Source organism: Hippocampus bargibanti, linkage group LG09 (genome assembly GCF_051943395.1).
Source record: "Hippocampus bargibanti isolate YZ-2025 linkage group LG09, ASM5194339v1, whole genome shotgun sequence".
Classification (NCBI taxonomy): domain Eukaryota; kingdom Metazoa; phylum Chordata; class Actinopteri; order Syngnathiformes; family Syngnathidae; genus Hippocampus; species Hippocampus bargibanti.
In genome coordinates, this window is record NC_142742.1 from 2,481,979 (window position 1) to 2,508,404 (window position 26,426).

General features: G+C 41.3%; 2 protein-coding genes across 5 annotated transcripts; one reads left to right on the top strand and one right to left on the bottom strand.

Annotated features, from left to right (window-relative positions):
* Positions 1-255: 255 nt before the first annotated feature.
* On the top strand, positions 256-13,022 carry atl1 (atlastin GTPase 1). Of its 4 annotated transcripts, none has more exons than XM_089005013.1 (14): positions 256-511; positions 2,958-3,208; positions 4,511-4,645; positions 6,038-6,142; positions 6,277-6,327; positions 7,311-7,367; positions 7,479-7,571; positions 8,207-8,345; positions 8,824-8,951; positions 9,039-9,095; positions 10,075-10,146; positions 10,209-10,652; positions 11,504-11,518; positions 11,613-13,022. In XM_089005013.1, exons 1-14 carry the CDS (start codon positions 472-474, stop codon positions 11,736-11,738), a joined length of 1,713 nt encoding a protein of 570 aa, XP_088861139.1. In that variant the 5' UTR covers positions 256-471; the 3' UTR covers positions 11,739-13,022. The 4 variants fall into 4 exon arrangements, with proteins under 4 accessions (XP_088861139.1, XP_088861142.1, XP_088861141.1 ...); XM_089005016.1 differs by having other exon boundaries at positions 10,209-10,640; XM_089005015.1 differs by having other exon boundaries at positions 256-505.
* Positions 13,023-17,168: 4,146 nt separating this feature from the next.
* Positions 17,169-26,364, bottom strand: sav1 (salvador family WW domain containing protein 1). The gene is made up of 5 exons (XM_089005129.1): positions 26,012-26,364; positions 23,547-24,026; positions 20,759-21,029; positions 19,237-19,395; positions 17,169-17,450 (listed from the first exon to the last, which is right to left on the bottom strand). The coding sequence occupies exons 1-5, from the start codon at positions 26,103-26,105 to the stop codon at positions 17,243-17,245; spliced, it is 1,212 nt and encodes a 403-aa protein (XP_088861255.1). The 5' UTR covers positions 26,106-26,364; the 3' UTR covers positions 17,169-17,242.
* Between the last annotated feature and the right edge of the window lie 62 nt (positions 26,365-26,426).

Genomic DNA, 26,426 nt, shown 5'->3' on the forward strand with positions numbered 1-26,426 from the left:
CACCACGTAAAAATGACTATTCGATGGTGTTCTGTTCAAAATCTACTTGAATAGTCACTCGTACGAATAGTCCTCGTTCCGGATATAAAATAAAATAATCAGAATGACAATAATTTCTCATTATGATGTTGGCATGATGTCATACACGTAACCAGGATATCTACATATGATATTTCGCAAATAATTTTGTTCGCATTTTCATTCCGAGACAGACGCGCCCCCTAGTGGCATTTATGCACCTCACACTCACAAGTCCCCAAGCGCCATCATCCATCCTCCTCATCGTCGTCGTCGTCGTCCTGCAATTTCTGCGGTGTTGCTCTCTTAAGGCGCATCCTCCTCCCTGCCGCCCCTGTACGCAGGATACAAGCTGCTGCATTCGCGGACACAACAACACAGAGAGAGGAGACGTTATTGTCGATATTTATCGTCATTATTGGACAGATTTAGGGTGGTGGGGGGCGGCTCGCGATGGCTAAACACCGCAAAGACAGAGACAGCTGGGGTGAGTGTACGTGCCACTATCTATTTTTTAATTAGCATTTTTTTTTCATGGGTGTTAACAACTCGGGCCTCCTGCTTGATATAACAGTGCGTGTGGTTTGTTTTTTTACGCCATATCAAACGATTTTTTTTTAATGGCAAACTTTAAGATGGTAAAGGACAAAAAGGTTGGGAAATGATAGCTAATTGTAGCCAAAGACTACATGGGAGGCTTTGTTTCAGTGTTGAAATGATGTAATGGTGCATCGTGAAATGGCAAGATGTCACCTTCAATAGGCCCGTTGCGTGATAAATAATATATTATCTGTTTTTGCCTGTGAGAAGTAATAAAGCAGTTGGATTAGTGTCCGGTTAGGATAAAGATGCAGCAGTGATGGCAACGCCTGGGCGAGGCATTCTTGCAGACATTTTGATGTTCTATATTTATAAGTGAAAATATGATGCTAAAACATTTTTTTTAAATACACACACATAGATTAAATTAGATGAGCCTTTATTTGTCTCACAGTGGAGAAATGCACATTTCACAGCAGCAAAAACAAAATACAGGGGCTGCTGTAAAGTAATGAAAAGAATTTTGAGTGTAAATGTTTTTTTTTTTGTTACTTGTTAGCAGCAAAACTAACACTAACATCTCGTTAGCAATTATGCTATCGTCTGCCGTTTAAAATCGATGTTAAATGAATGACTAAAGGGGAAAAAAATCTGCATTTAGGTTGAATATTTCTTGATTTATTTAGCTAGCTAGCTATTTGCTATCTATTTGCTATCTAGCTGGCTATCTAGGTAGCTATCGATGAACTATATAGCTATCTAGCTGGCTATCTATTCGTTATATAGCTACCTATTAGCTATCTATTGGCGTCACCACATACACATTTCGTTTTTTACGAGCCAATTATAGTATCCATAGCCGCTAGGTTTTAGCCAGCTTTCTAGCTAATTGAGTTACTTCCGGGTTGAGTGATTATTAGCTCACTTTTAGCCAGCTAGCTAGCTTTCTATCTCATTGAGTTACTTCCGGGTTGAGTGATTATTAGCTCACTCTTAGCTAGAAAGCTAGCTTTCTATCTATTTGAGTTACTTCCGGGTTGAGTGATTATGAGATAACTCTATAGCTAGCTTTCTATCTCTTTGAGTTACTTCCGGGTTGAGTGATTATGAGCTCACTCTTAGCTAGAAAGCTAGCTTTCTATCTATTTGAGTTACTTCCGGGTTGAGTGATTATTAGCTCACTCTTAGCTAGCTAGCTTTCTATCAGAGTTATTTCCGGGTTGAGTGATTATTAGCTCACTCTTAGCTAGCTTTCTATCTATTTGAGTTACTTCCGGGTTGAGTGAACGCTGGCGCGTGTGGCTGCCGCTGCTCACCCACAAGAACATGTATCCTGTGACTGTAAAGTGAGACTTTTGAAAGGCGCTTCAAAATGAAATGGATGATTATTATTGAAGGCAGCCACTTTTGCGGCGCCATCTTGAAGTCAAAATAAATAAATACATAAATAAATAAATACATAAATAAATACTGTGACACAACACAAACGTCACAGTATTTAATCTTTAGCACTTGCTGCAGCATCCGTTGACGAAAAGAGATTGTCTCACATCTGCCGTCCCCGTGTAAATCCGCTTCAATTCCAAGCCGCGACAGTTCCACATACGCATCGGCGATCCGCAGACAAAAACGTGGCATGACTAACTTCATAATAAAGCCAATTCTTAACAACGGAAGGTAGTGTCAACACGTGTTAGCTTAATGCTAACGTTAGTGTCCTGTCGCCATTCTAGTGACTCATTCTTGTCAAAGCATCCGTTAGCAATAATAATAATAATAATAATAATAATGATGATACATTTCATTTATAAGCACCTTTCAAAACTCTCAAGGTCACTTTACAGTCACCGGATCAGTTTTTCTGTAGGTGAGCAGCGGCAGCCACATGCGCCAGCGTTCACTCAACCTGGAAGTAACTCACATAGATAGAAAGTTAGCTAGCTAGCTAATAGATACCTCATCAGAATCAGAATCATCTTTATTGCCAAGTATGTAGAACACACAAGGAATTTGTTTCCGGTAGAACACGCTGCACTAGTATCATCATTAAAAAAATTGCGAAGTGGCACTTTACAGTTCCATTTGGGCTACTGTTGAAAGAGTTCAAGTAGCGCCTGCCTGAAGAGAGTAGCTGGAAAAGGTGGTGGGCAGGGTGCGGAGGGTCCAGTAGGATTTTCATAGATAGTTAGCTATTTTCATAGATAGTTAGCTATAGTTGAATAACTCAAATAGGTAGAAAGTTAGCTAGCTATTAGATAACTAATAGATAGATAACTAGATTGCTAGCCAGCCAGAAAGCTAATAGACAGTAAATAGCTTGCTAGCTAGCTATCTCAAGTGAGCAACATGACGTCAACAAACCAGTTGCAAAATAAGAACTCCTTTTGAATTTTTTTCAGGGTCCCTTGGCGACAAAAATGTATATGATTGGAGCTCAGAGGACGAAGAGTCGGATGGGCGTTCGCGGCCCATTCAGGTGCTGTTGGTGAAGGACGATCACACCTTTGAGCTGGACGAGGCGGCGCTGAGTCGCATTCTGCTAGCCGAGGAGGTGCGCGACCGTGAAGTGGTGGCTATTTCAGTGGCGGGGGCCTTCCGTAAGGGCAAATCTTTCCTGATGGACTTCATGCTACGCTACATGTACAACCACGTAGGTATCCTGGCTAAAAACGTGGCCAGTCTCATGTTCGTTTTGTGTGTCAGCGTGACTAAGGGCTTAGCTTGCGATCGTCACGGCTCACTGTGATGTCAGTGGCAATGCGAGATAAAATGGCCGCCCCTTGAGATGGAGCCAAAATGGGTGTATTTGGCTTTTTATTCCTATTTCGCAAATGTGATATGCATACGAAAACGGTTTTTAGAATAATGCATTTGATTTCTCAGCGGCTTTCAAAACTCTCAAGGTCACTTTACAGTCACAGGATCAGTTTTTCTGTGGGTGAGTAGCGGCAGCCACACGCGTCAGCGTTCACTCAACCGGAAGTAACTCAAAAAGATAGAAAGCTAGCTCGATAGCTAATATAATGCTAGACTGCTAGATAGCTAATATGTTTCCTAACTGTTTCCTAACTCAGAGTGAGCTAATAATCACTCAACCCGGAAGTAACTCAAATAGCTAGAAAGCTAGCTAGCTAGCTAAGAGTGAGCTAATAATCACTCAACCCGGAAGTAACTCAAATAGATAGAAAGCTAGCCAGCAAACTAAGAGTTAGCTAATAATCACTCAACCCGGAAGTAACTCAAATAGCTAGAAAGCTAGCTAGCTAGCTAGCTAAGAGTGAGCTAATCATCACTCAACCCAGAAGTAACTCAAATAGATAGAAGGCTAGCTAGCTAGCTAAGAGTGAGCTAATAATCACTCACATGGAAGTAACTCAAAAAGATAGAAAGCTAGCTAGCTAATACAATGTGAGATAGCTAATATGTTTCCTAACTCAATGAGCTATCTAGCCACTCATATAGCCAATAGATAGCCAACTGGATAGCTAATAGATAGCTAGCTAGCTAGTAATAATAATCCATTTCATTTACAAGTGCCTTTCAAAACTATCAAGGTCACTTTACAGTCACAGGATCAGTGTTACTGTGGGTGAGTAGCGGCAGCCACACGTGCCAGCGTTCACTCACATGGAAGTAACTCAAAAAGATAGAAAGCGAGCTAGCTAGCTTATAAAATTCTAGATAGCTAATAGATAGCTATATAGCGAAGGTTTCCTGACTCAATTAGCTAGCTAGCCAGCCATATAGGCAACAGCCAACTAGATAGCTAATAGATAACTAACTAGCTAGTGAGTAATAATAATCCATTTTATTTACAAGTGCCTTTCAAAACTCTCAAGGTCACTTTAGTCGCAGGATCAGTTTTTCTGTGGCTGAGTAGCAAATGGAATGTTTTTAGGCTAATTGTGTGCAAAGATATTCTGTACACTAATAAAGTTATTGTCCACTCCAGGGCTCTGACGACTGGCTGGGCCAGGCCGACGAACCCCTGACCGGCTTTTCCTGGAGGGGCGGCTCAGAGCGGGAGACGACCGGTATCCAGATTTGGAGCGAGGTTTTCCTGGTGGACCGTCCCGATGGGACCAAGGTCTGATTTTACTATTGTGAGGGTAGAGTAGCCCAAAATTGTACTCAAGTTACTTTAGTTTACTCTCAATCTATAATCCAAATACAATTAATTCCAGTGGCAGGCCATGCATGTTTCTCCTAGGCCTTCAATAGTGCTAGGTCTGAATCAATCAGCTGTTATTGTGGTGTGATATTATTACATGTCCACCAGAGTGTGCTGTTGGCCATGAAATAACTTGTGACTTGAAGAAATACTGTCATTTAACTGTTCTAATTTTTACTATGAACGGATGTATTCAAGATAACCTCATAAAATTTTAATATTATTTGCTATTTTTGCTAGCTTCGAAGCTGTCCAACCTGAATGATGACCATCTATTCTTGAAAAGTCCATCTTGAAAATGGCTTTAACAGTATATCTGCAACCAAATCAATTTCTTCTCCTCTTTTAGCCATTGTGGGTTGACAAAACCCACTTAAATCGACACAACAATTATTTGCTTATGCAGCTTGCTACAGGTAGTGTGCTAGCTCTGTCCACTATGCTCTTATCACCTATAATAATAATAATAATAATAATAATAATAATAATAATAATAATGCATTTCATTTCTAAGCGCCTTTCAAAACTCTCAAGGTCACTTTACAGTCACAGAATCAGTTATCTGCGGGTGAGCAGCGGCAGCCACACACGCCAGTGTTCACTCAACCTGGAAGTAACTCAAATAGATCGACAGCTAGCTAGCTAGCTAGCTAGCTAATATTTCGCTAATAATCACTCAACCCGGAAATAACTCAAATAGATAGAAAGCTAGCTATCTAGCTAAGAGTTAGCTAATAATCACTCAACCCAGGAAGTAACTCAAATAGCTAGAAAGCTAGCACGCTAGCTAAGAGTGAGCTAATAATCACTCAACCCGGAAGTAACTCAAATAGATAGTGAGCTAGCCAGCAAACTAAGAGTTAGCTAATAATCACTCAACCCAGGACGTAACTAAAATAGCTAGAAAGCTAGCAAGCTAGCTAAGAGTGAGCTAATAATCACTCAACCCGGAAGTAACTCAAATAGATAGAAGGCTAGCTAGCTAGCGAAGAGTGAGCTAATAATCACTCAACCCGGAAGTAACTCAAATAGATAGAAAGCTAGCCAGAAAACTAAGAGTTAGCTAATAATCACTCAACCCGGAAGTAACTCAAATAGCTAGAAAGCTAGCTAGCTAGCTAAGAGTGAGCTAATAATCACTCAACCCGGAAGTAACTCAAATAGATAGAAGGCTAGCTAGCTAGCTAAGAGTGAGCTAATAATCACTCAACCCGGAAGCAACTCAAATAGCTAAATATAGCTAAAACCTAGCGGCTATTGATACTATAATTGGCTCGTAAAAATCGAAATATGTATGTGGTGACGCAGGTGGCGGTGCTGCTGATGGACACACAGGGCACCTTTGACAGCCAGTCGACGCTGCGCGACTCGGCCACCGTGTTCGCTTTGAGCACCATGATCAGCTCCATGCAGGTACTAGTACTACAATACCGGATAACTCAGTAGTTAGGTGATCAAATACTTCATCTACCTGGTAATTGTTTAAAAAGTATTTTTAAAAATGTCCTTCAAAGCTCCCCAAAAATATTATTTATTATGAAATGCAGGTTTACAACATCTCCCAGAACGTCCAAGAAGATGACCTTCAACATTTGCAGGTACATATTCAAAAGACTCAGATCATGGTGTTTTTGCTCGATGAAGCAGCATGTGGCTCAAGGTGATATTTGTACATTCTGGTCAAAGAATTGGATTAATCTGATCGTGAGGCGAATCAATATTTGTTCCGGAGACAGCAGATTAGGCTCAAGATAGGATTCCACTCATGGTCTTATCATCGGGTGTGTATTTTTTAAGTGTGCGAATTAATCATTAATTATTAATAATTATCATTATAAATAATTATTTGATAATTATTTATTGATTAGATCATGAGGTCATTCAAATCAGTTTGGATCCTATTTGGCAGATGGAACTTTTTGTGTTAGCCTTGGTTGCTCTGAGTTTGGTTCTGGCTCACTGTCATATGGCGTTCCACAGAGTTCAATTTAAGTCCCCTTGTTGTTTTCATTGTATCTCCTTCCCCTGGGTTCCATTTTAAGAAAACGCAGTATTTTGTTATACCGCAATGAACATGGCAGATATTTGTCCCTCTGAGCAAAATACAGGTAACATCCGACTTATGACCGGTGCAACTTACGACCACCCGTAATTACGACCACGACCGCCAGACCCTATTTTAAACATTTTAATTCTACGCCTGGCACCGCAACGCGCTAGCAGCCCGGCAACGCGTACGACAATTTTGGCCAGCCAGCCAGCATCTCACTCTCTCACAGCAATCGACTGTGTGATGGCACCAGAGAGGAGGAATGTCCAGCACCGAGTCTCTATTCCACATTTTGAATGGATTTCAACTTACGACCATTTTGACTTACAACCGTTTGGTCGAAACGGAACCCAGTCGCAACTCTGATGTTACCTGTATAAGGTTATTTTTTTAAATGGAAATTAATGGACCAGAAAATATTTTACAGATTTTTACAAGAAACCCACAGAGTGAATTACAAATTGGGTCAGATTGATGGATTTATTGATAAATGTGATCAAAACATATCTGTCTTATAATTTTACCCGGTAGCTGTTCACGGAGTACGGCAGACTTGCAATGGAGGAGACCTTCCTCAAACCATTTCAGGTATTTTGCCTTCTTTTGATCATGAAATATGACCAAGTATTGTGTTTGTATTTGTAAAATATTCCAAATGTTTCTTTATGAATCTTACCTTCATCTTTTACTCATTCCCAGTCCATGATTTTCCTCATCCGAGACTGGAGCTTCCCGTATGAGTTTCCATACGGGCAGGAAGGGGGTATGAAATTCCTGGAAAAGAGGCTCAAGGTCAGTGTAGGTGAAGACGGTGACTTTCCAGACAACTGTTAACTCATTCACTGCCATCCCCTGAATTTATTCAAGAATTGAAAAAATGACATGGAGCGCCATTCCCGAATTTGTTCGCGGGGTTGATTTTTTTTTTTTGCGGGGGGTGCCGATAAAGCGCTGGTCAGACCTCTGGCTATCTAAACCAAGGCTGATTGGACGCTCCAAATTGTCTCTAGGTGTGACCGTGAGCCATGTGATTGGCAGGCAAAAATCACAAAATTGGTGCTCAACCAAAGCTAGCATTTGCAATACAGTTAAACGGCCACCAGAGGGCAGCAATACTCTGTGAAATTACAACATTGTACTAATTTTGGGACTATTGTATTTTGTACAGCTGCCCCCATTTCAAGTTAAGATAACTCCAGACCGATATAACTTAGCAATTACCTCTTTGTTCTGATGAAAAAAAGAGTATCTAAGGTTTCTAACCGTGCCTTGAATTTTTATGTAGTCCTAAAACTCAATATTCTGTGGATCCTGGAACTTGAGTGACAATGACAAAAAAAAACACATTTTTAGCACGTCTGGCAGTAAATGAGTTAAAAGTGACGCGATTATTGAAATTGAACTTCATTTCTAAATCCTGCTCGTAGATCTCAGAGAACCAGCACGAGGAGTTGCAGAACGTACGCAAACACATCCACTCGTGCTTCACCAACATCTCCAGCTTCTTGATGCCTCACCCCGGCCTTAAGGTGGCCACCAATCCGCACTTTGACGGACGGATCAAAGGTACCCAAAGAGTCTCCAATGAGTTGTCTAGTTGAATCTAACCATCAACGTCCGTCACACCATCTGATGGTCCACGTTAGCAAAATAGCAGCTAGCATTAGCCGCAAGCTGAGAGGAGAACTACCTGGCGACTAATCTTGCCAAACGATGAAAAGATTTCTTCAGTTGTCATCTCTACTTCTTTGAAGGTGTCGGACGTTTGGCTCCTCATCCAAAAAGCTTAGTCAGCAAACTAAAATTTTGCTGGTAGCTCTGTATATCCCGAATGTCCAGACATGGCGGTGCCAGACCTCTGCTATGATAGGTCCCTGCTCTAAGGTTGGGGTGAGCAGAGGACTATTCCCTGAAGCTAATCTGCTTACCTCTTTTGTCCTGACTGATGATGTTCTATGAATGGACCTGATTGCCCCATTCGCCCTAGTATCACCTCATCAGCAATCTTGCCAAACTTTATGAAACTGCCTCATGATTATTTCAGAGATTGACGGCGAGTTCATCAGCAACTTGAAGATTCTGGTGCCGTGGCTCCTGAGTCCTGGAAACATTGACGTGAAGGAAATCAATGGCAGTAAGATCACCTGCAGAGGACTGCTCGAGTACTTCAAGGTCAGGAATACTGTCAGGTTTCAAAATGTCTGTCGGTTTTTTAGTTTTTTTCTTCTAAACGCTGTTGTTGTTGTGTTTACGCTCTAGGCTTACATCAAAATTTACCAGGGAGAGGAACTGCCTCATCCCAAATCTATGCTCCAGGTAACACGGCAGACGTCACGAGGAGATCCACTTAAAGGACAACCGACACCTCCGGACAAGTTGCGTCCATAATTTGGAAAATCACTTCAAATGACTTCTACTGAGGGCATTTTACAAAGATTCCACCGCATATAGCTATATTTTACATTTTAAGACTAGCGCTGAATATTCAGGAAGTCTTGTTTTCGCGTTGATGATGATCCCCAAAGTGACGTCACGGAGGGAACGCCCCCTGACCGAGAAAGCGACACACAATGCATTTTGGCTATTTTTTTTCGTCTGAAAACACCGTGTTGATTGCGAAATTAGGAGGAAAACTACATAAATAATGCAATGGTGAATCGTTGTGTGTCCCAGCCAATGGCGGTAACAAGCATAAAGAAGGTGGAAGTTTACACCAATTCCCAGCGGACAAATCAGCCCATTTCCAACGGAGCTTGTGCGCCATCTTGTGCATTTTCTGGGCGCTACATTGGAGTCCAGACGGCTCGAATTGATACGGAAGGACTTCTTGAATCGATTGCAAACATTTATGCTTTCCTCTTCAGAACTATTTGAATCATATTCATAACTGGATGAGTAACAAGAAAGCATCTTTTTCCGAATCTGAACTCTCTGAAGCCATTGTTTTGATTCTGGAGCAAGGCAGTGTGTGACCAACAGTGACGTCACGAACAAGGGGGCAGGACTTTCTGAATCTCCCCTAGTTCCGAGCTCATTTTGTGGCAGTTTTGGGACACTTTAAGTCATTTTTAATGCTGTTTTGCATTTGACAAAAAATATCAGTCTGCGTGTTTTGGGTATTTGAGATGCTATAAAACGTTTTTCTGATGTAAGTTAGGAAACAAAAAAATGGTGTCGGTTGTCCTTTAAACGTTAGGCGATGACTCCCCATGAAACCAAAACCTTTAGGACAGTGGTTCTTGAACTGGGTTGGATCGAACGAGGGACCATGAACTAATCGTTTGCTTTGTGTCAGGCAACAGCGGAGGCTAACAACCTAGCGGCGGTTGCCGCGGCGAAGGATCTGTATAACAAGAAAATGGAAGAGGTATGTCCGGGAGCCTCGCCTCGTTTAGCGCCGCTAAGCTAACGCTACCGTCATCCTACTAGGTGTGCGGCGGCGACCGCCCGTTCCTAGCGCCCAGTGAACTGCAGGCGCGACACGCTGTCATCCGCGATGAGGCTCTAGCGCTATTCCGCGGCGTAAAAAAGATGGGCGGTGAGGAATTCAGTCGGCGTTACCTGGAACAGCTGGCGAGCGAGGTGGACCAGGTCTTCGTCCAGTACATCAAGCACAATGACTCCAAAAACATTTTCCACGCCGCCCGTACGCCCGCCACCCTCTTTGTGGTCATCTTCGTCATGTACGTAGCGGCGGGTGTGACGGGATTCGTGGGCGTGGACGTCGTAGCTAGTTTGTGCAGCATGATCCTAGGTCTGGCCCTCATCACGCTCTGCACCTGGGCCTACATACGATACTCGGGGGAGTACAGAGAGCTGGGGGCCGTCATCGACCAAGTGGCCGGGGCGCTTTGGGATCAGGTTGGTTACAATGTACGTTTAACTCATTCACTGCCAGACAATATGTGTCTTATTCCAGTGCCAGGGTTTTTGTCATTGTCACTCAAATTGTAGGACCCACTGAATATTGAGTTTTAGGACAACATAAACATTCAATGCAGCATTAGAAACCTTACACTTACTTCTTCCATCAGAAAAAAAAGAGTTAATTCCTAAATTATATGAGTCGGGAGTTATCTGAGATTGAAATGGGGCGGCTGTACAAAATACATTGATTTGTATAGCGCTTTAGCAACAGCTGAAGTTGTAACAAAGCGCTAACATGGACAAAAGGCGAATGCTGCCCCCTTGTGGGAGGGAAAAACATTGCCAGAGGTCTGACCAGCGCTTAATCGGCACCCACGCAAGAAAAAAACCAAACCCGAACAAATTCGGGAATGGCGCTCCACGTCACACTTTTCAATTCCCGAATAAATTCGGGAATGACGGCGAATGAGTTAAAGTCTGACTGGCCTGGAGGCCTTGTAGTTAGCATATCAACCTCACAGTGAAAAGGTCGCGAGTTTGATTCCAGCTCTGGCTTCCCAATGTATGACTTTCACGTCCTCACCTATGGCGTGGTTTTTCTTCGTGTACTCCGGTTCCCTCCCACATCCCAGAAATATCCATGGCAGGCTGATTGGATGCTCCAAATTGTCCCTAGGTGTGACCGTGAGCCCTGTGATCGGCAGGCAAAAATCACAAAATTGGTGCTCACCCATAGCTAGCATTTGTAATACAGTTAAACGGCCACCAGATGGCAGCAGTACTTGGTGAAATTACAACATTGTACACATTTTTTGACTCACCATGATTTTTTTTTCCGTCCGTCGATGCTTTCCCAGGGAAGCACGAATGAGGTAAGAATGTCTCACGCATCTTTCGCCGTGACGTTTTCTTTTCACTTTCCCGCGCGACCATCTTGTAACCCCCCCGCCGTCCACTTACACGCAGGCGCTCCACAAGCTGTACAACGTAGCGGCCAATCACAGGCACTTGTATCAACACGCCTTCCCTGGACATCAGGCCGACGACGTCGGGGCGGCGGCGGGTGAGGAGCGCGACAAGAAGCGGGACTGACCGTCTTCTTCTAAGCACGGACTGTACACTGCTCATGTATACCACAAACGTCTTCATCACTCAGCAGCTGTCAATCACCAATCGGGAGGGGGAGATAGTAGCCGCGTGGCATACGGCGAGCCGGTTGAGCGTTTGGGATATCCTACGGGGGTAACTAGTAGAACAATGAGGGTGCAGTAACTGAAATAAGTACAGTGACACCTCGGTTTACGAACCCCTTGACTTACGAACTTTTCGGTTTACGAACGTTAAATTTATGAAAATTTTACCTCGGCATAAGAACTATTTTTCGGGATACACACGGAGCGCCACAATGAGTGATGTGTCATTGTTGAACGAGCCCGTTCTCCTAACAAGGAAATGGTAGGCGACTTTTTTTGTCCTGTATTCCCCGCCCCCAGTCTTCGGTTAAAGCCACGTGATTGGTCAAGAACGCAGCAGTAAGGGGGAGTGGGGGTTAAACATTAAAGAGACAGGTTGACGACAGAGAGTGAGAAAATTGATAGAAAACAGTGAAATTTGGACTTGTTTCAACTTTAATAGTTCAAAAGCAGAGTGTAGACTGCAAGGTTAAAATATCCCATCAATCAGGCTCCACAAATAACCCGCACAAGCCATCTGTACACTTGATGCAAAAAGCTATCAACCCAGCTAAACAGAACACAATTGATGAGGAACTAGGTAAAATTATCGCAGAGAAAGCACCTACACGGGATCGTTCCTCAAGAGGGTGAAAGAAGAAGGCTACGTTCCTCATCAAGTGTTTAATGCTGATGAAAGCGGCCACTCCATTCCATCAAGGCATCAACGACCATCACAAAGGTCAATAAAACGACTTTATTATACAGTACAGTTTATTTCTTTAATTATAATACCATAGCACATTTATTCTACATAAAATAAGGTATGTTTTGTATAGTTATAAGGCTGAGAAAAAGTATAAAATTATGTTGTATGGGGACATGGGAACGGATTATTCTCATTTTAATGGTTTCCTATGGGAAATTAATTTTTGGGATACACACTATGCCTTACACACTCTGTCTGGGAACCAATTAAGTTCATAAGCCAAGGTAGGTATCACTGTACCTTAATAGGTATGTTTCCTTCCAAATGTGACTGGCGAGGGAAAAAGTGACAATTGAGTGTTACAAAGCATCACAAGTGACGATATTTGAGTTAGCGTGTAGCCTTTCGGTTATGTTAGATGTATTTTGTGAGGACAAACAGAACACAAGTAGGATCTCAAATACGCTCAAGACGGCTCGTCACGCGGGATGAAATCAAGTGAAAACTTCGTGTTAATCCGTGTTGATGGCGAAATTAGAAGGAAAACACATAAATAACGCCATGGTGAATCGTTGTGTGTTGCACCAAGACAACTATTTGATATTCGCTGACACAAATTCCCAGCTGACAAATCAGCCCATTTCCAACGGAGCTTGGGCGCAATCTTCTGCTTTTTCTGGGTGCTACATTGCTGTCATTGACGGCTCGAATTGATATGGGAGGACTCCTAGAATCAATTGCAAACATTTATGCTTTCCTCTTCAGAAGAACAAGAACAAGAAAACATCTTCTCCGAATCTGAAGCCATTGTTTTGATTCTCGAGCAACCTTCTGAAACTGGCCATTTCCGGATTCATTTTGAAGTCATTTTTATTGGTGTTTTTCATTTAACTAAAAATATCAGCCTGCCTGATTTGGGTATTTTAGATGCTATAAAACGTTTTTCTGATGTCAGTGGGAAACAAAAACAAAAAATGGTGCCGGTTGTCCTTTAAATGTAGTATGTACAAACCTCATAGCACAGTAAAAACACTACAACCCAATTTATTAACTGTCTTTCAAATGTGAAAAATATCCCTGATCAGTTAATAAATTTGTCTCAAGGAATATGCAAGATATGGCATTTACAAACTATTTCGCAGATACTTGGAGGAGGAAATGGAAATAGATTAAAATAACATATGCACTGTGATTTATCAAGATTGCGTCTGTTTTTAAGTTTCCATCGAAGGGGCAAAGAAATCAACATTTATTGAAAAATGGAATCACTTTCAACATTCAAAACATATTATTACACAACGAAATATTCAAGCTCAATAATACCTACTTGTGTTAAATCATAGATGGTTTGTCCTGACCGCGCGCTCAACAAACTCCTCACTGACGCTCTCGCCTTCACGCGCTAACAAAACACGTGTACCGTCGCCGAGCACACAAACATAGACTACCTGCAGTTGAAATTTGCATACTCGGCTCGGCAGCCAATCAGAAGCCTGCTTCTTTCTTCCGGACTTTCGCAAGCGTTACAAAGTCGTGCAATTGCATGTCATTTTCCAAAATAGATGCACAGAACCTCAAACTAGAAGAAAGATTCAAAAGAAGCTAACGACATATGTGACGCTACAAAACGTAAATTTACATTAAACCGTGACTGTAACGTGTACGTGAGACTTATGAAAGGGGCTTAGTGGCTCGTAGGAATCAATGCAAACGTTGCATTGTGCACCACAATGACAATCGACTACTGTAGCAAAATTTACAGCCATGCGCATTTGCCGTAAAGTAAGCAAGGTAGCATTTGTAGTTGGTGCATTCTTGATTTAAAAAAAAACTTTATACTTTGCGACAATGTTTCTTAATGGGATTGGTCTCATTTTGCTTCAAGTTGGGAAAAATGGGGCAGGCAACTTTTCAGTTATCTGCCCTGTTGTTCGCTAGCTTTTTGTCATGAGTTTTAGACACTGTTTGTACTATAATTTGGGCAAGTTCGGCGGGCCGGAGTCTAGTTTTTTATTTTACTTTGACATATTTTTTTAAATACAGTAAAGTCTCGTTATATCGATATTCAAGGGAGTCCGAAAAAAATATCGATATAACCGGGACTATCGATATATCCGACCCTGTTTGCATGTAATTTTCTCCGTGCGTGCATAGAAATAGTATCGATATAACCGGGACTATCGATATATCCGATATCGATATAACGAGACTTTACTGTATGTCAAATAATTTTAAATATGTCAAAATAATGCGGGCGAGTCACTTCATTTGAGACAATAAAAATACACTGCTCATGCTCACTTGTTTTTTTTTCCCAGGCCTCGTTTATAACGCGCACCCAACCATTGAGTCCTATTTTAGGTAGGACATTTTGCGCGTTATACTCGAATACTAATTTATTCTGTAAATTAGAATTTATAAATACTAATTTATTATTTATTTGTAATTAAATGTTTTTATTTTAAATTGAAGCCATTGGGATTTTTTTTTAATTGGTTCATACAATTCGTCATTTGCAATTTTTTTTAAATAGCTTTAGGGCGTTTGCATCTATGCAAAAAAAAAAAAAAGCTTCATTGTAGTTTTTATATAATCGTTTATGAAGTGTCCATGTAACACGGTCAAAATTGTATGAGAAATCATATCTACAGTCACGTGTATGTTTCTCCACCACGCCACGCCCATAAGATTTATTTAATTTAATTTACTTTACTTGACAAATGCATTTTTCTTGTCCGATAGATTTTTTTCAAAAACCTTTCAAAGCGTTTGTCATGTTTTTTTAAATTATCATTAACGTGGGGGTGCATGAAACTAACAACCCTGCTGATTTGTTTTTTTTTTACATCTTTTCATATTTTATCATATGTTATACGTCACAATATGATTGAACACGAATATGTAAGGCTTTGCACACAGTGTCTTCATGTCGTTTTTTTTATGTCCCAAAATAACCCCCTTCCAAACTGTTTTTTTGTGTTTATTACTAATAGTTATGTCGTTTTCGATTCTATAGACTGCGTCACGTTGTCATTATTTTAAATACACATTTTCTTCCCATAATGGTTTATTTCTTTGAGTGGAATTGCATATTTGTCAAACACTTAATTAGAAATGGGTTTTCTTTTCACTTAAAGTGACAAAATACCCCGCCGTACAATTCGGATTGTAAAGGAGACGTTATAGACCGTACCGCCTATAACGTCTCCTTTACAATCCGAATCAAAGTATGACCAAAAAAAAGCATGAATAAACATTTTCTAAAATTTGAAAGACACTTTATGGACACCCTGTGCGGTGCATCCAAACCTGGAAGGGTTTCGAAAACCACATGAATAAAACCAATAAACCAGAGCACACGGGCTTCATTCCTTTTTGTGTTCATCCGTCTCGACAGACGAAAACAATGACGTCAGGGTAGAAAGAAGACATGGAATTTTATTACGCCAGGTTTTATATAACCCACAATGTGACTCTTAATTGGAGTGTATTTTGTGGAAAAACTCACAAAATGTCGTCATATCAGAGTCGCTAACATCCTTCGGGGACATTCGGTAACTGCTCATGCCTTTTCTGGAGGATTTATACTTGGAAATTGTACGAAAAATTAAGGCCAAGCTGGACACACACACACACACACACACACACACACACACACACACACACACACACACACACACACACACACACACACACACACACACACACACACACACACACACACACACACACACACACACACACACACACACACACACACACACACACACACACATATATATATATATATCATATACATATGATATATATATATATACATAAAATATATATATATATATATATATACATAAAATAGATATATATACCATATATATATATATATATATATATCATATACATATGATATATATACCGTATATCTATATATATATATATATCATATATCTATATAGATATGTATACATATATAGATATACAGTATATACCATGTATCTATATAGATATTTATACATATATAAAATATAAAACAAAAGAAAAACTGAGCTACTGAAATTTAGCGTTTCCCCAAATCCCAATTCATTAAAATCCATACTTTTATCAAATTACAGCCTGTTGCCTTTTTGTACAAAATCAGAATAAATCCCCACAGGAATGGGCGGAACCTGCATACACGTTTTCAGATAAAAATATATTAAAATATGATATTTCAAAGAAAAAAATAATTCCTTGCTGGTCGCAAAAAAAAATGTACTTGGTTCACCAGCAACGTATGGCTTTGAGACATTTTGGAATATCATAAAAATAAAAATAAAAATGTAACAGTAAGCGTCCTGACAAAAAAAAAAAGAAAATTGAAAGTCATGAAAAAGTTCCAGTAGCTTATTATCTTCCCGAGTTGATGCTTATTTGTAAAAATAAAAAATAAAAAAAGGGTTCTCTATCGACACTTAAATATTGCCCGGCTTTTGGTGGATTGTCTTTAAAAACAAAATGGGACAACAACAAAAAAAAAAACAGCCCGCCCCCAAAAAAAGGGGGTGTGGTCTTTCTAGGTGTCCATGTTTTGGTTCATGGTTTCGCCAGTCCTCCAACACGATCGCTTCTTCATCGGAGTGTTTCCAAAGTTTAGTTTTTTTGGGGGGGGGAATATTTGGATGAAAGAGGCAAAGGCACACAAGGTGAAGAAGGGGGGCAACGAAAGACGCCCGTTTTGGTCACATGAAGCTTTTTCCGGGCGACTGCTGAGCGTACCACTGCTGCCGCTGTTTGCGCGCCTCCACTTCGGAGAGCAACGCCTGACGGTACGCCTCGTACGACTTGACGATATGCTCCAGTTCTTTCATGAAGAGCAATTTCAGCATGCCCTGGTACGTGTCCAGGTCGGCCAGCTGGAAAAGCTCCCACTTCAGGATGTGGTCATACCTGCCGGAACAGGCTCGGTTCAGGGCGCCCATTGGGGGCCAAAAACCGAATGACTACGATCGAGGGAGATTAACTCATTCACTGCCAGACAAAAATGTGTCCACTCTAGTGACAGGGTTTTTGTCACTTGCTAAGTAATATTCTCATCAAGAAAACTATGTTTTACTCATGTATCACTTTAATTTGCATATACTCGCAATAAATAGCTTGGCGGAGGGCTGCCGAATGCAGATGTCTGTCATGAATGGCTGCGTCCCCTGACAGCAGTAAAAGACAATCTTTCTGTGTCCAAGCTTTTGTCCACAGTGTCCGATCGAACATCTGACACACTCAAATTGCAGGACCCACTGAATATTGAGTTTTAGGACTACATAAACATTCAATGCAGCGTAAGAAAACCTAGACTCTCTTCTTTCATCAGAAAAAAAATAGTTAATTCCTAAGTGCAGTTATCTGAGCTTGAAATGGGGGCTGCTGGCCAAAATATAATAATAATACATTTCATTTATAAGCGCCTTTCAAAACTCTCAAGGTCACTTTACAGTCACAGGATAAGTTTTTCTGTGGGTGAGCAGCGGCAGCCACACAGGTCAGCGTTCACTCAACCCAGAACTAACTCAGATAGAAAGCTTGATCGATAGCTATATAGCTAATGCATAGCTAGCTAGATAGCCGGCCATATATTGATTTATATAGTGCTTTAACAACAGCTGAAGCTGTAACAAAGCGCTAACATGGGGAGAAGAAAAAAAAGAGAAATGCTGCCCCCTTGTGGAAGGTACAAAAAACATTGCTAGACATCTGGCCAGCGCTTTATCGACACCCCAGAAAGAAACAACAAATCCCGTAAAAGCGCTGGTCAGACCTCTGGCAATGTCCCTTCCACGAGGGGGCAGCATTTGCCTTTTGTACAGCCACCCCCATTTCAAGATCAGATAACTCCAGACCTATATAATTGAGGAATTAACTCTTTTTCTGATTTTCATGCTTGGGTGGCGATAAAACACTGGCCATGGCCTCTGGCAATGTTTTTTTACCTTCCAAAAGGGAGCAACATTTCCCTTCTTTCCATGATTAGCGCTTTGTTACACCTTCAGCTGTTGTTCAAGAGCTACATAAACCCATATGTATGTATTGCGTTGCATTTTGGACAGTTGCCCTCATTTCAAACTCATATAACTACAGATCCATATCATTTAGGAATTAAAATGTAATGTATTATTATTATTATTATTATTATTGAATGTTTATGTAGTCCTAAAAGTCAAAATTCTGTGGATCCTCCAATTTGAGTGAAAATGACAAAAACCCTGGCACTGGAATGAATACATTTTTGCACATCGTCTGGCAGTGAATGAATTAATATGAGCCGAATATAATAATAATAATAATAATAATAATAATAACAATAACAACAATAACAACAATAACAGCAATAATAATAATAATAATAATAATAATAATAATAATACATTTCCTTTCTAAGTGCCTTTCAAAACTCTCACGGTCAGATTACTCAATCCTGCTTAATTTTGATGCCGTTAATTTTTTTTCTTAAAGTAGAATTCATTTTTGATCTTGCATACTCTCAGTATAATATTTTACATTTGCCTCCATGTGTTACCCTGTTCAATGAACGTTTTTAAAAAAATGATTTTTACTTTTTTTTCCATCCATTTTTCGCCTTGTTTCTTTCATGTGTACTAAACATTCTTTATAATTGCCAACGTTAAAACATTGACAAAAAAATCAAAAATAAAAATAACGTGTAAAGGCAAGTACTCACTTGAGGGGGGCACGAGCGTAGACCTGAAGCCAGTCCGGGATCTCAGCGGTGTGGTAAGGGTTCGCCGGCACCAGCACCGGCTGGTTCCTCTCGGCGGGCCGTGGCTGATAGGTAATCGGCGGAGCCGGTAGAGGCGGCGGCTGGTCGTAGCGGGGAACACTGTGACAAAAAATGTAAGATTTTGGACTAAAATGTCTTTGAAAAAGGACATGTTTTTCAATCAGATCTGTGATGCGTTTGAAGACCGTTTTAAAAAATGGACATGGGGGCGTTAGGGTCTTTAAAAAGTACATAATAATACATTTAGCAGCGTGAATATGCCAGCACCGTTTTTGATTTGGGAAGCATGTCGGTGCCATTTGACAGTCATCGCTGGACAGCTCTGGAGTCCGTGTTGAGAAGAAACGAGTGTCATCGTAGAGCGCCGATGCGTATGGGCGACTGTCGCAGCTTGGAATTGAAGCGGATTTACGTGGGGACAGGAGATGTGTGACAATCTCTTTTCGTCAATGGATGCTACCGCTTTGTGCTTGCTTTCAACATTTAGCTTGTAGCAGACGTGCACATTACATTTCACCATGACGTCCCTGATCCACTGCTGAAAAGGATGACCGCTTTCATTTAGAACTGCTTCATGTCACAAAGAGGGTACAGAAAGTGCTGAAGAATGAATGACTGTGTCTTTGTGTTGTCATATCATTTGTTACTTAGTTTTTTTTTTTTACTTTGTTACTTCCGGGTTGAGTGAACGCTGGCGCGTGTGGCTGCCGCTGCTCACTCGCAGAAAAAATATCCTGTGACTCTAAAGTGTCCTCGAGATTTTTGAAAAACGCTTATAAATGAAATGTATTATTATCTAATAGCTATCTAACTAACTAGCTGGCTATCTAGGTAGCTATCTATTTGCTGTCTATTAGCTATCTAACTAGCTAGCTAGCTAGCTAGTTGCTGTCTATTAGCTATCTAACTAACTAGCTGGCTAGCTATCTATTTGCTGCCTATTAGCTATCTGACTAATTATCTGGTTATCTGGCTAGCTAGCTATTCGCTATCTGTCCAGCTAGATAGCTAGATATTAACTAGCTATGAGCTGTCGATGAAAAGGTTTCTTCAGCCGTCATCTGTACTTCTTTGAAGGTGTCGGACGTTAGAAACCTTTTCATCGATGGACCACTCCTGTACGACTGAGAGCTTACAGACGTATAGCTATGAGCTGGCTAGCTTCCGGGTTGAGTGAACGCTGGCGCGTGTGGCTGCCGCTGCTCACCCACAGAAAAAAACTTAACCTGTGACTATAAAGTGACCTTGAGAGTTTTGAAAGGCACTTAAAAATGAAATGTATTATTATTATTATGACTATAATTATAATTATTATTGTTATTATAATTATAAAGGTTTTTTGAAATGCTGTTCTGCATCACTCCTATAGGTGGCGGTAATGCACCTTTAAAACAAATGACTTTTTTATAGTGGGTGGGGCCTTGGCTGAATGAATGAATGACGCAATCTAAGTGCACGCTACCTTGGAGCGCAGGGATGGCGATACTGCGCCCTTTTGTTGATGTGATCCACAAAATAGACGCCGAACTCTGCCGACTCCACCTTCTCCCAGCCCGGGGGGAGCCCCTCGCGCTCCAGCGGGTGGCTCCAGTGCGTGGTGTTGGTATTGTGGTCGATGTAGTATTTCCTGCCGCGGATGGTCCAGTCCACGGTCCAGCCGGTGGGGAGGGGCATGTCCTCGGCGGTCAGGCTGGAAAGGTTCCCCAGCGACTTGGCCTGGATTCGTCCGATGCCTGCGGGGAGGATGACAACTATTTTGCTCAGTGACATGAGTCTGTGTAAGCTCTCAGTCGTACAGGAGTGATCCATCGATGAGAAGGTTTCTTCAACCGTCATCTGTACTTCTTTAAAGGTGTCGGATGTTTCGCTTCTTATCTAAGAGGATTCGTCAGCGAACTAAAAGTATATATATATATATATATATATATATATATATACATATATATATATATATATACATATATATATATATATATATATATATATATATATATATATATATATACATATATATATATATACATACACATATATATATATATACATATATATATACACACACACACACACACACACACACACACACACACACACACACACACACACACACACACACACACACACACACACATATATATATATATATATATATATATATATATATATATATATATATATATATACATATATATATATATATATATATATACATATATATATATATATATGTGTGTACATACACACACACACATCTCACATATATATAGTACGAAAACATACACACACACACTACACGATATATACCCTGTTTGCATGTAACACATATATATATATAACCGGGATATATATATATCGATATAATATATATATATATATATCCCTACTGTCCAGGCGTGGCGGTGCCAGACTCTGCTATGATTGGTCCCTGCTCTCAAATTGGGGAGGGGGCAGAGGACTAGCTATGTGCGATCTATTAGCTGGATAGCTAGCTTTCTAGCAAGCTATCTATCTGTATATCTATTAGCTATTACCTATCTATTAGCTAGCTAGCTAGCTTTGTATCTATTGAGTAGCTACCAGGGTGAGTAAACGCTGGCGTGTGTGGCTGCCGCAGCTCACCCACAGAAAAACTGATCCTGTGACTGTAAAGTGACATTGAAAGTTTTGAAAGGCGCTTATAAATGAAATGTATTATTATTATTAATATTATTATTATTAAATGTTTGGGAAAAATGAAGAATTGTGTGTGAAATTCCCAATGGTCGCTGATTCGACTTTCACGATTCAAACTATTTTACTTCCTGCCTCTAAAACATGTCATTTTTACCTCCATTTTGTACGAACGATTTCAATCTAACAACTGTGTGACAGCCCCCACCCTCCCCGAAAAGAATGCTTAGGAGGTGACAGCAAGTCAAGAGGAAGTGAGAGAGAGCGAGAAAGAGAGAGAGGTCACTGGAAGTTGGCGAGTCAAGAGGAATGCAACAGCACGCCACAGAAATTCACTCCGCCTCCGCCGCAACCGACTCCTCGCCAACATCCCATCACCGTCACCGTCACCATCACCATCATCGTTGTCGTAGTGTCAGCCAGTTGCTGAACTTTGGAAGTATTCTGGAAGTTATATTGTGACTTTCGGAGTAGAAGAAGTGAAAATGCTAATCGGGGAAGCTAATGCTAATCGCTAAACTAGTGTGAAATGGGACTTGCTAATTTCTTTTTTCCTCTTTTCGCTTCTTTTTATTTATCTAGCTATCTGTCTATCTCGCTGGCTATCTACCTAACTGGCTAACTATTTCCAATCTATTTTCTATCTATTTGCTATCTGGCTGGGTGGCTAGCTAGCTATCTAGCTAGCTATTAGCTTACTTGCAATCTGGCTATCTAGCTAGCTATCTGGCTGCTACCTAACTGGCTAACTATTTGATATCAATTAGCTATCTGGATGGGTGGATAGATTGCTATCTATTAGCTTAATAGCAAGCTGGCTATCTAGCAAGCTACCTGACTGGCTACCTAACCGGCTAACTATTTCCAATCTATTTTCTATCTATTCGCTGTCTGGCTGGGTGGCTAGCTAGCTATCTAGCTGACTATCTATTAGCTTACTTGCAATCTGGCTATCTAGCTATCTATCTGGCTGCTACCTAACTGGCTAACTATTTGATATCAATTAGCTATCTGGATGGGTGGATAGCTTGCCATCTATTAGCTTAATAGCAAGCTGGCTATCCAGCTAGCTACCTGACTGGCTACCTCACTGGCTAACTATTTGCAATCAATTAGCTATCTGGCTGGGTGGCTAGCTAGCTATCTATTAGCTTAATGGCAAGCTAGCTATCTAGCTAGCTATCTGGCTGGCTACCTATTTGCAATCTATTTGCTATCAATTAGATATCTGGCTGGATGCTAGCTAGCTATCATGTACGAATGAACGAACGAAAATACCTTTGACGAATAAAATGATGTAGCGGGCCAGATTTGGCCCCTGAGCCTCGACTTTGACACCTGTGATGTAAAGGATTATCCGGCTATCTGAATAGAAAGTGAGCGAGCTATCTTACTCGCTAGTTAGCTCGACCGCTATAGCTAGCTAGCTCGATAAATGAGCATAAAATTTCACAAGTTTGATTTGCTTTCGCGGGCCGAATAAAATGATGTGGCGGACCAGATTTGGCCCCCGGGCCGTGACTTTGACACCCGTGCCTTATGGTGTCACTAGGTGTGGGCAGAAGGGATGGAAAAATTACCAGAGGGGGGTCTGCTGGGTGTGGGGGGCGTGTGTTGCCGCGGAAGTCTTTGGAAACCGTGTTCTCCATGCTCGTAGTAGTGGTAGTCATCCGGGAAGCGTTCCGGCATTCTCCGGGCCTGCTGTTGCCTCCCTTCGTAGTAGGGAGCTTCCTGCGGGTGGAAGTAGTAACGCCCGGCGTCGCCGTTCTCCGACACGGGGCCGCCGTCCGTTAAGAAAGACTGCAGCGAGCCGGCGTATTCGTGCGGCAGATCGCCAAGGCTGCGCGGCAGGTACGTCGGCGCGGACAGGCGATGGCTCTCGCGGCGGGCCGCCTCGTGCGGCGGACGCGGCGAAGCGGCGCGAAGGAAGCTTTTGCTCCGGGACAAGTTTGGCTCTCGGCACGAGGCGGCCGGGTAGGCGGAAGCGCCCATGTCGGGCATCGGAACATCGGCGCGGCGGGGCATGGTGGGGCCATGACGGATGAACGACGGCATAAGATCTGGAGGAGGAGGGAAGAAAAAGATAGCGTTAGCTTGATGTTACGTTTACAATAGAAGATGTTGCTAGCTACCAGGAGAGTTGTGACGCTAGATGGCTTGGGGTTTCCCTAAAGTGGCAGATTTCAAATACCGTTGAGGAAATGGAACTGTTTCGATTGTATTTGTATACATCAAAGGTACATATGCACCTAAAAGCTAGCAACCACTCATTTGACAACAATTAGGTTAAAATATTTGCCAAAGAAAATACATGGCTTGAAAGGGGAGTAAAAGAAGCTACAGTAAAGTCTCGTTATATCGATATCGGATATATCGATAGTCCCGGTTATATCGATATTTTTTCAGACTCCCTTGAATATCGATATAACGAGACTTTACTGTATTTTCATAAAACAGCAAAACCCTCCACTAAATCGCCATGGTGGGGTGAGGTTTAATTCGGATCGTTCTTACAACAGACTTCTTCGACCACATAGGCTTAGTTATGCCACCCCTGGACAGTGTGTATATATATATATATATATATATATATATATATACATACAGTAAAGTCTCGTTATATCGATATTGGATATATCGATAGTCCCGGTTATATCGATATTTTTTCGGGCTCCCTTGAATATCGATATAACGAGACTTTACTGTATATATATACACACACACACACACACACACACACACACACACACACACACACACACACACTTCAGCATCATGGGGACATTATGGACATGGTGGGTCATACTGGAAAGCCACAGGACAGAGCATGTGAACAATTATGGGGTATGATTAAAAAAAAATGAATGAGGGGGGTAATAAATAGAACCCGATGGCGCAACATGGGACTTATTATAGGTGAGTTATATTCCCCCGCGATTGTTTTCTGTCCAGTGAACAGAGCGCACTCTGTACTCGAAGTCGTACATCATTGCATTTTTGTGAAGTACGTCATCGTGAAGTACGAGAAACGGGGGGAAAAATTGAAGTTAACGCTCTTTTTGCTAACACTCCAGTTTATAAAAGTGAGTAAGTTGTATTTTTATCACTCATAGAAGTGGTACAATATATATTTTTCTCCATAACTACAAAGTTATAAGCAAAAATAAACATTAGCATATATATTTCTAGAGCTCGCAATTCTCTTATCTAGTATTCAGTGACAGCCATTTTTGATTTCTGACGAAAATCTGCCTGCATTCGATCGTTGATATTTGCTCATTTATATTTTGAATCTTTTCTTGTGTTTTCTGTTCATGTTTAGAATTTCATTAGATTTTCAAAGATTTCCAATGGTGCATTACACGTTAAGATCTGCCAAAAATTAAGAAAGTTATGATAGTTTAAACTGTAATAAAGAACCCTGTCACAGATTTTCATTGTTTTAACTGTAATTACAGGCAGAAAATCCCCTCATATTTCCAAAATTAAAAATGCCATATTTGTCATAGAACAATAATCTACACATCATTTCAAAGCTATTTAAATGCACTTTAATATGGTACTAGAAAATGTGTGATGAATTATTATTGAAACATTTTGTCACATCGCTACATAATAGCAAACAAGTTAGGATACAACAAGGGTCATAGACGGGAATGAAATAAACGGGACGCTACCGAAGAAGACAGTATGGCACGAGCAAAGAAACACATTTCTAAAAATATTTGACTATGATAGTTATTATTTTAAAATTCAAATTACAGTCGATGCAAGTGACGTAAACAGTAGCGTTGACGTTTTTGTTATAACGTTTCGCTGCCAGATAAGCAGCTGGCTTGCTTTTAAAACGTGCGCTTAAAAGTAGTTTAAGTTTATCATTAATGGAGTAAGAAAAGAAAAAAAGTGCAATTAAATGTTTCCACGTCCTCAGTGTGACTTACGGCGTGTTATCGATTAGCAAACGACATGAATTAAATCGATAGCGAAAGAGGCTAGGAGATGCTAAAGTAAGCTGGGCTAACTATCCAAGCAACCTGTTGCTTACTTCGGAGGAGCGGCGACGTCTCCTTCTTCACATATTTCCCGTGGACCTCGGCCGGCTTCGACGACTCGCTTTTACTTTTCTTTCGCGAGAGCATAATAACTCCAGTTTGAAGCGTGGCGGCGATGGTTGCGGTAAGGGAGGGGGGGAAGCTGAGCGGGGAGACGACGTCAACAACGCGGCGCTGTCAAGCCCTCCGCTCGGTGGCCGCCCCGCTCTCCACGTCGCCAAGCGCGGGGAGAGAACATTTTAGAAAGCGCTCCGTTTCTGAGGACCAGACGAATTAGCTTAGCCGGTGCTAACTTGAGTGAGAGGCGACGAAAGTTTGGTTACTTGTGCGCATGCGCAGACGGGTGCAGCGCCGTACCTGCGGGCGCATGCGCACACGTGGCTATTTGAAGGGACTCGACTCGCCCAC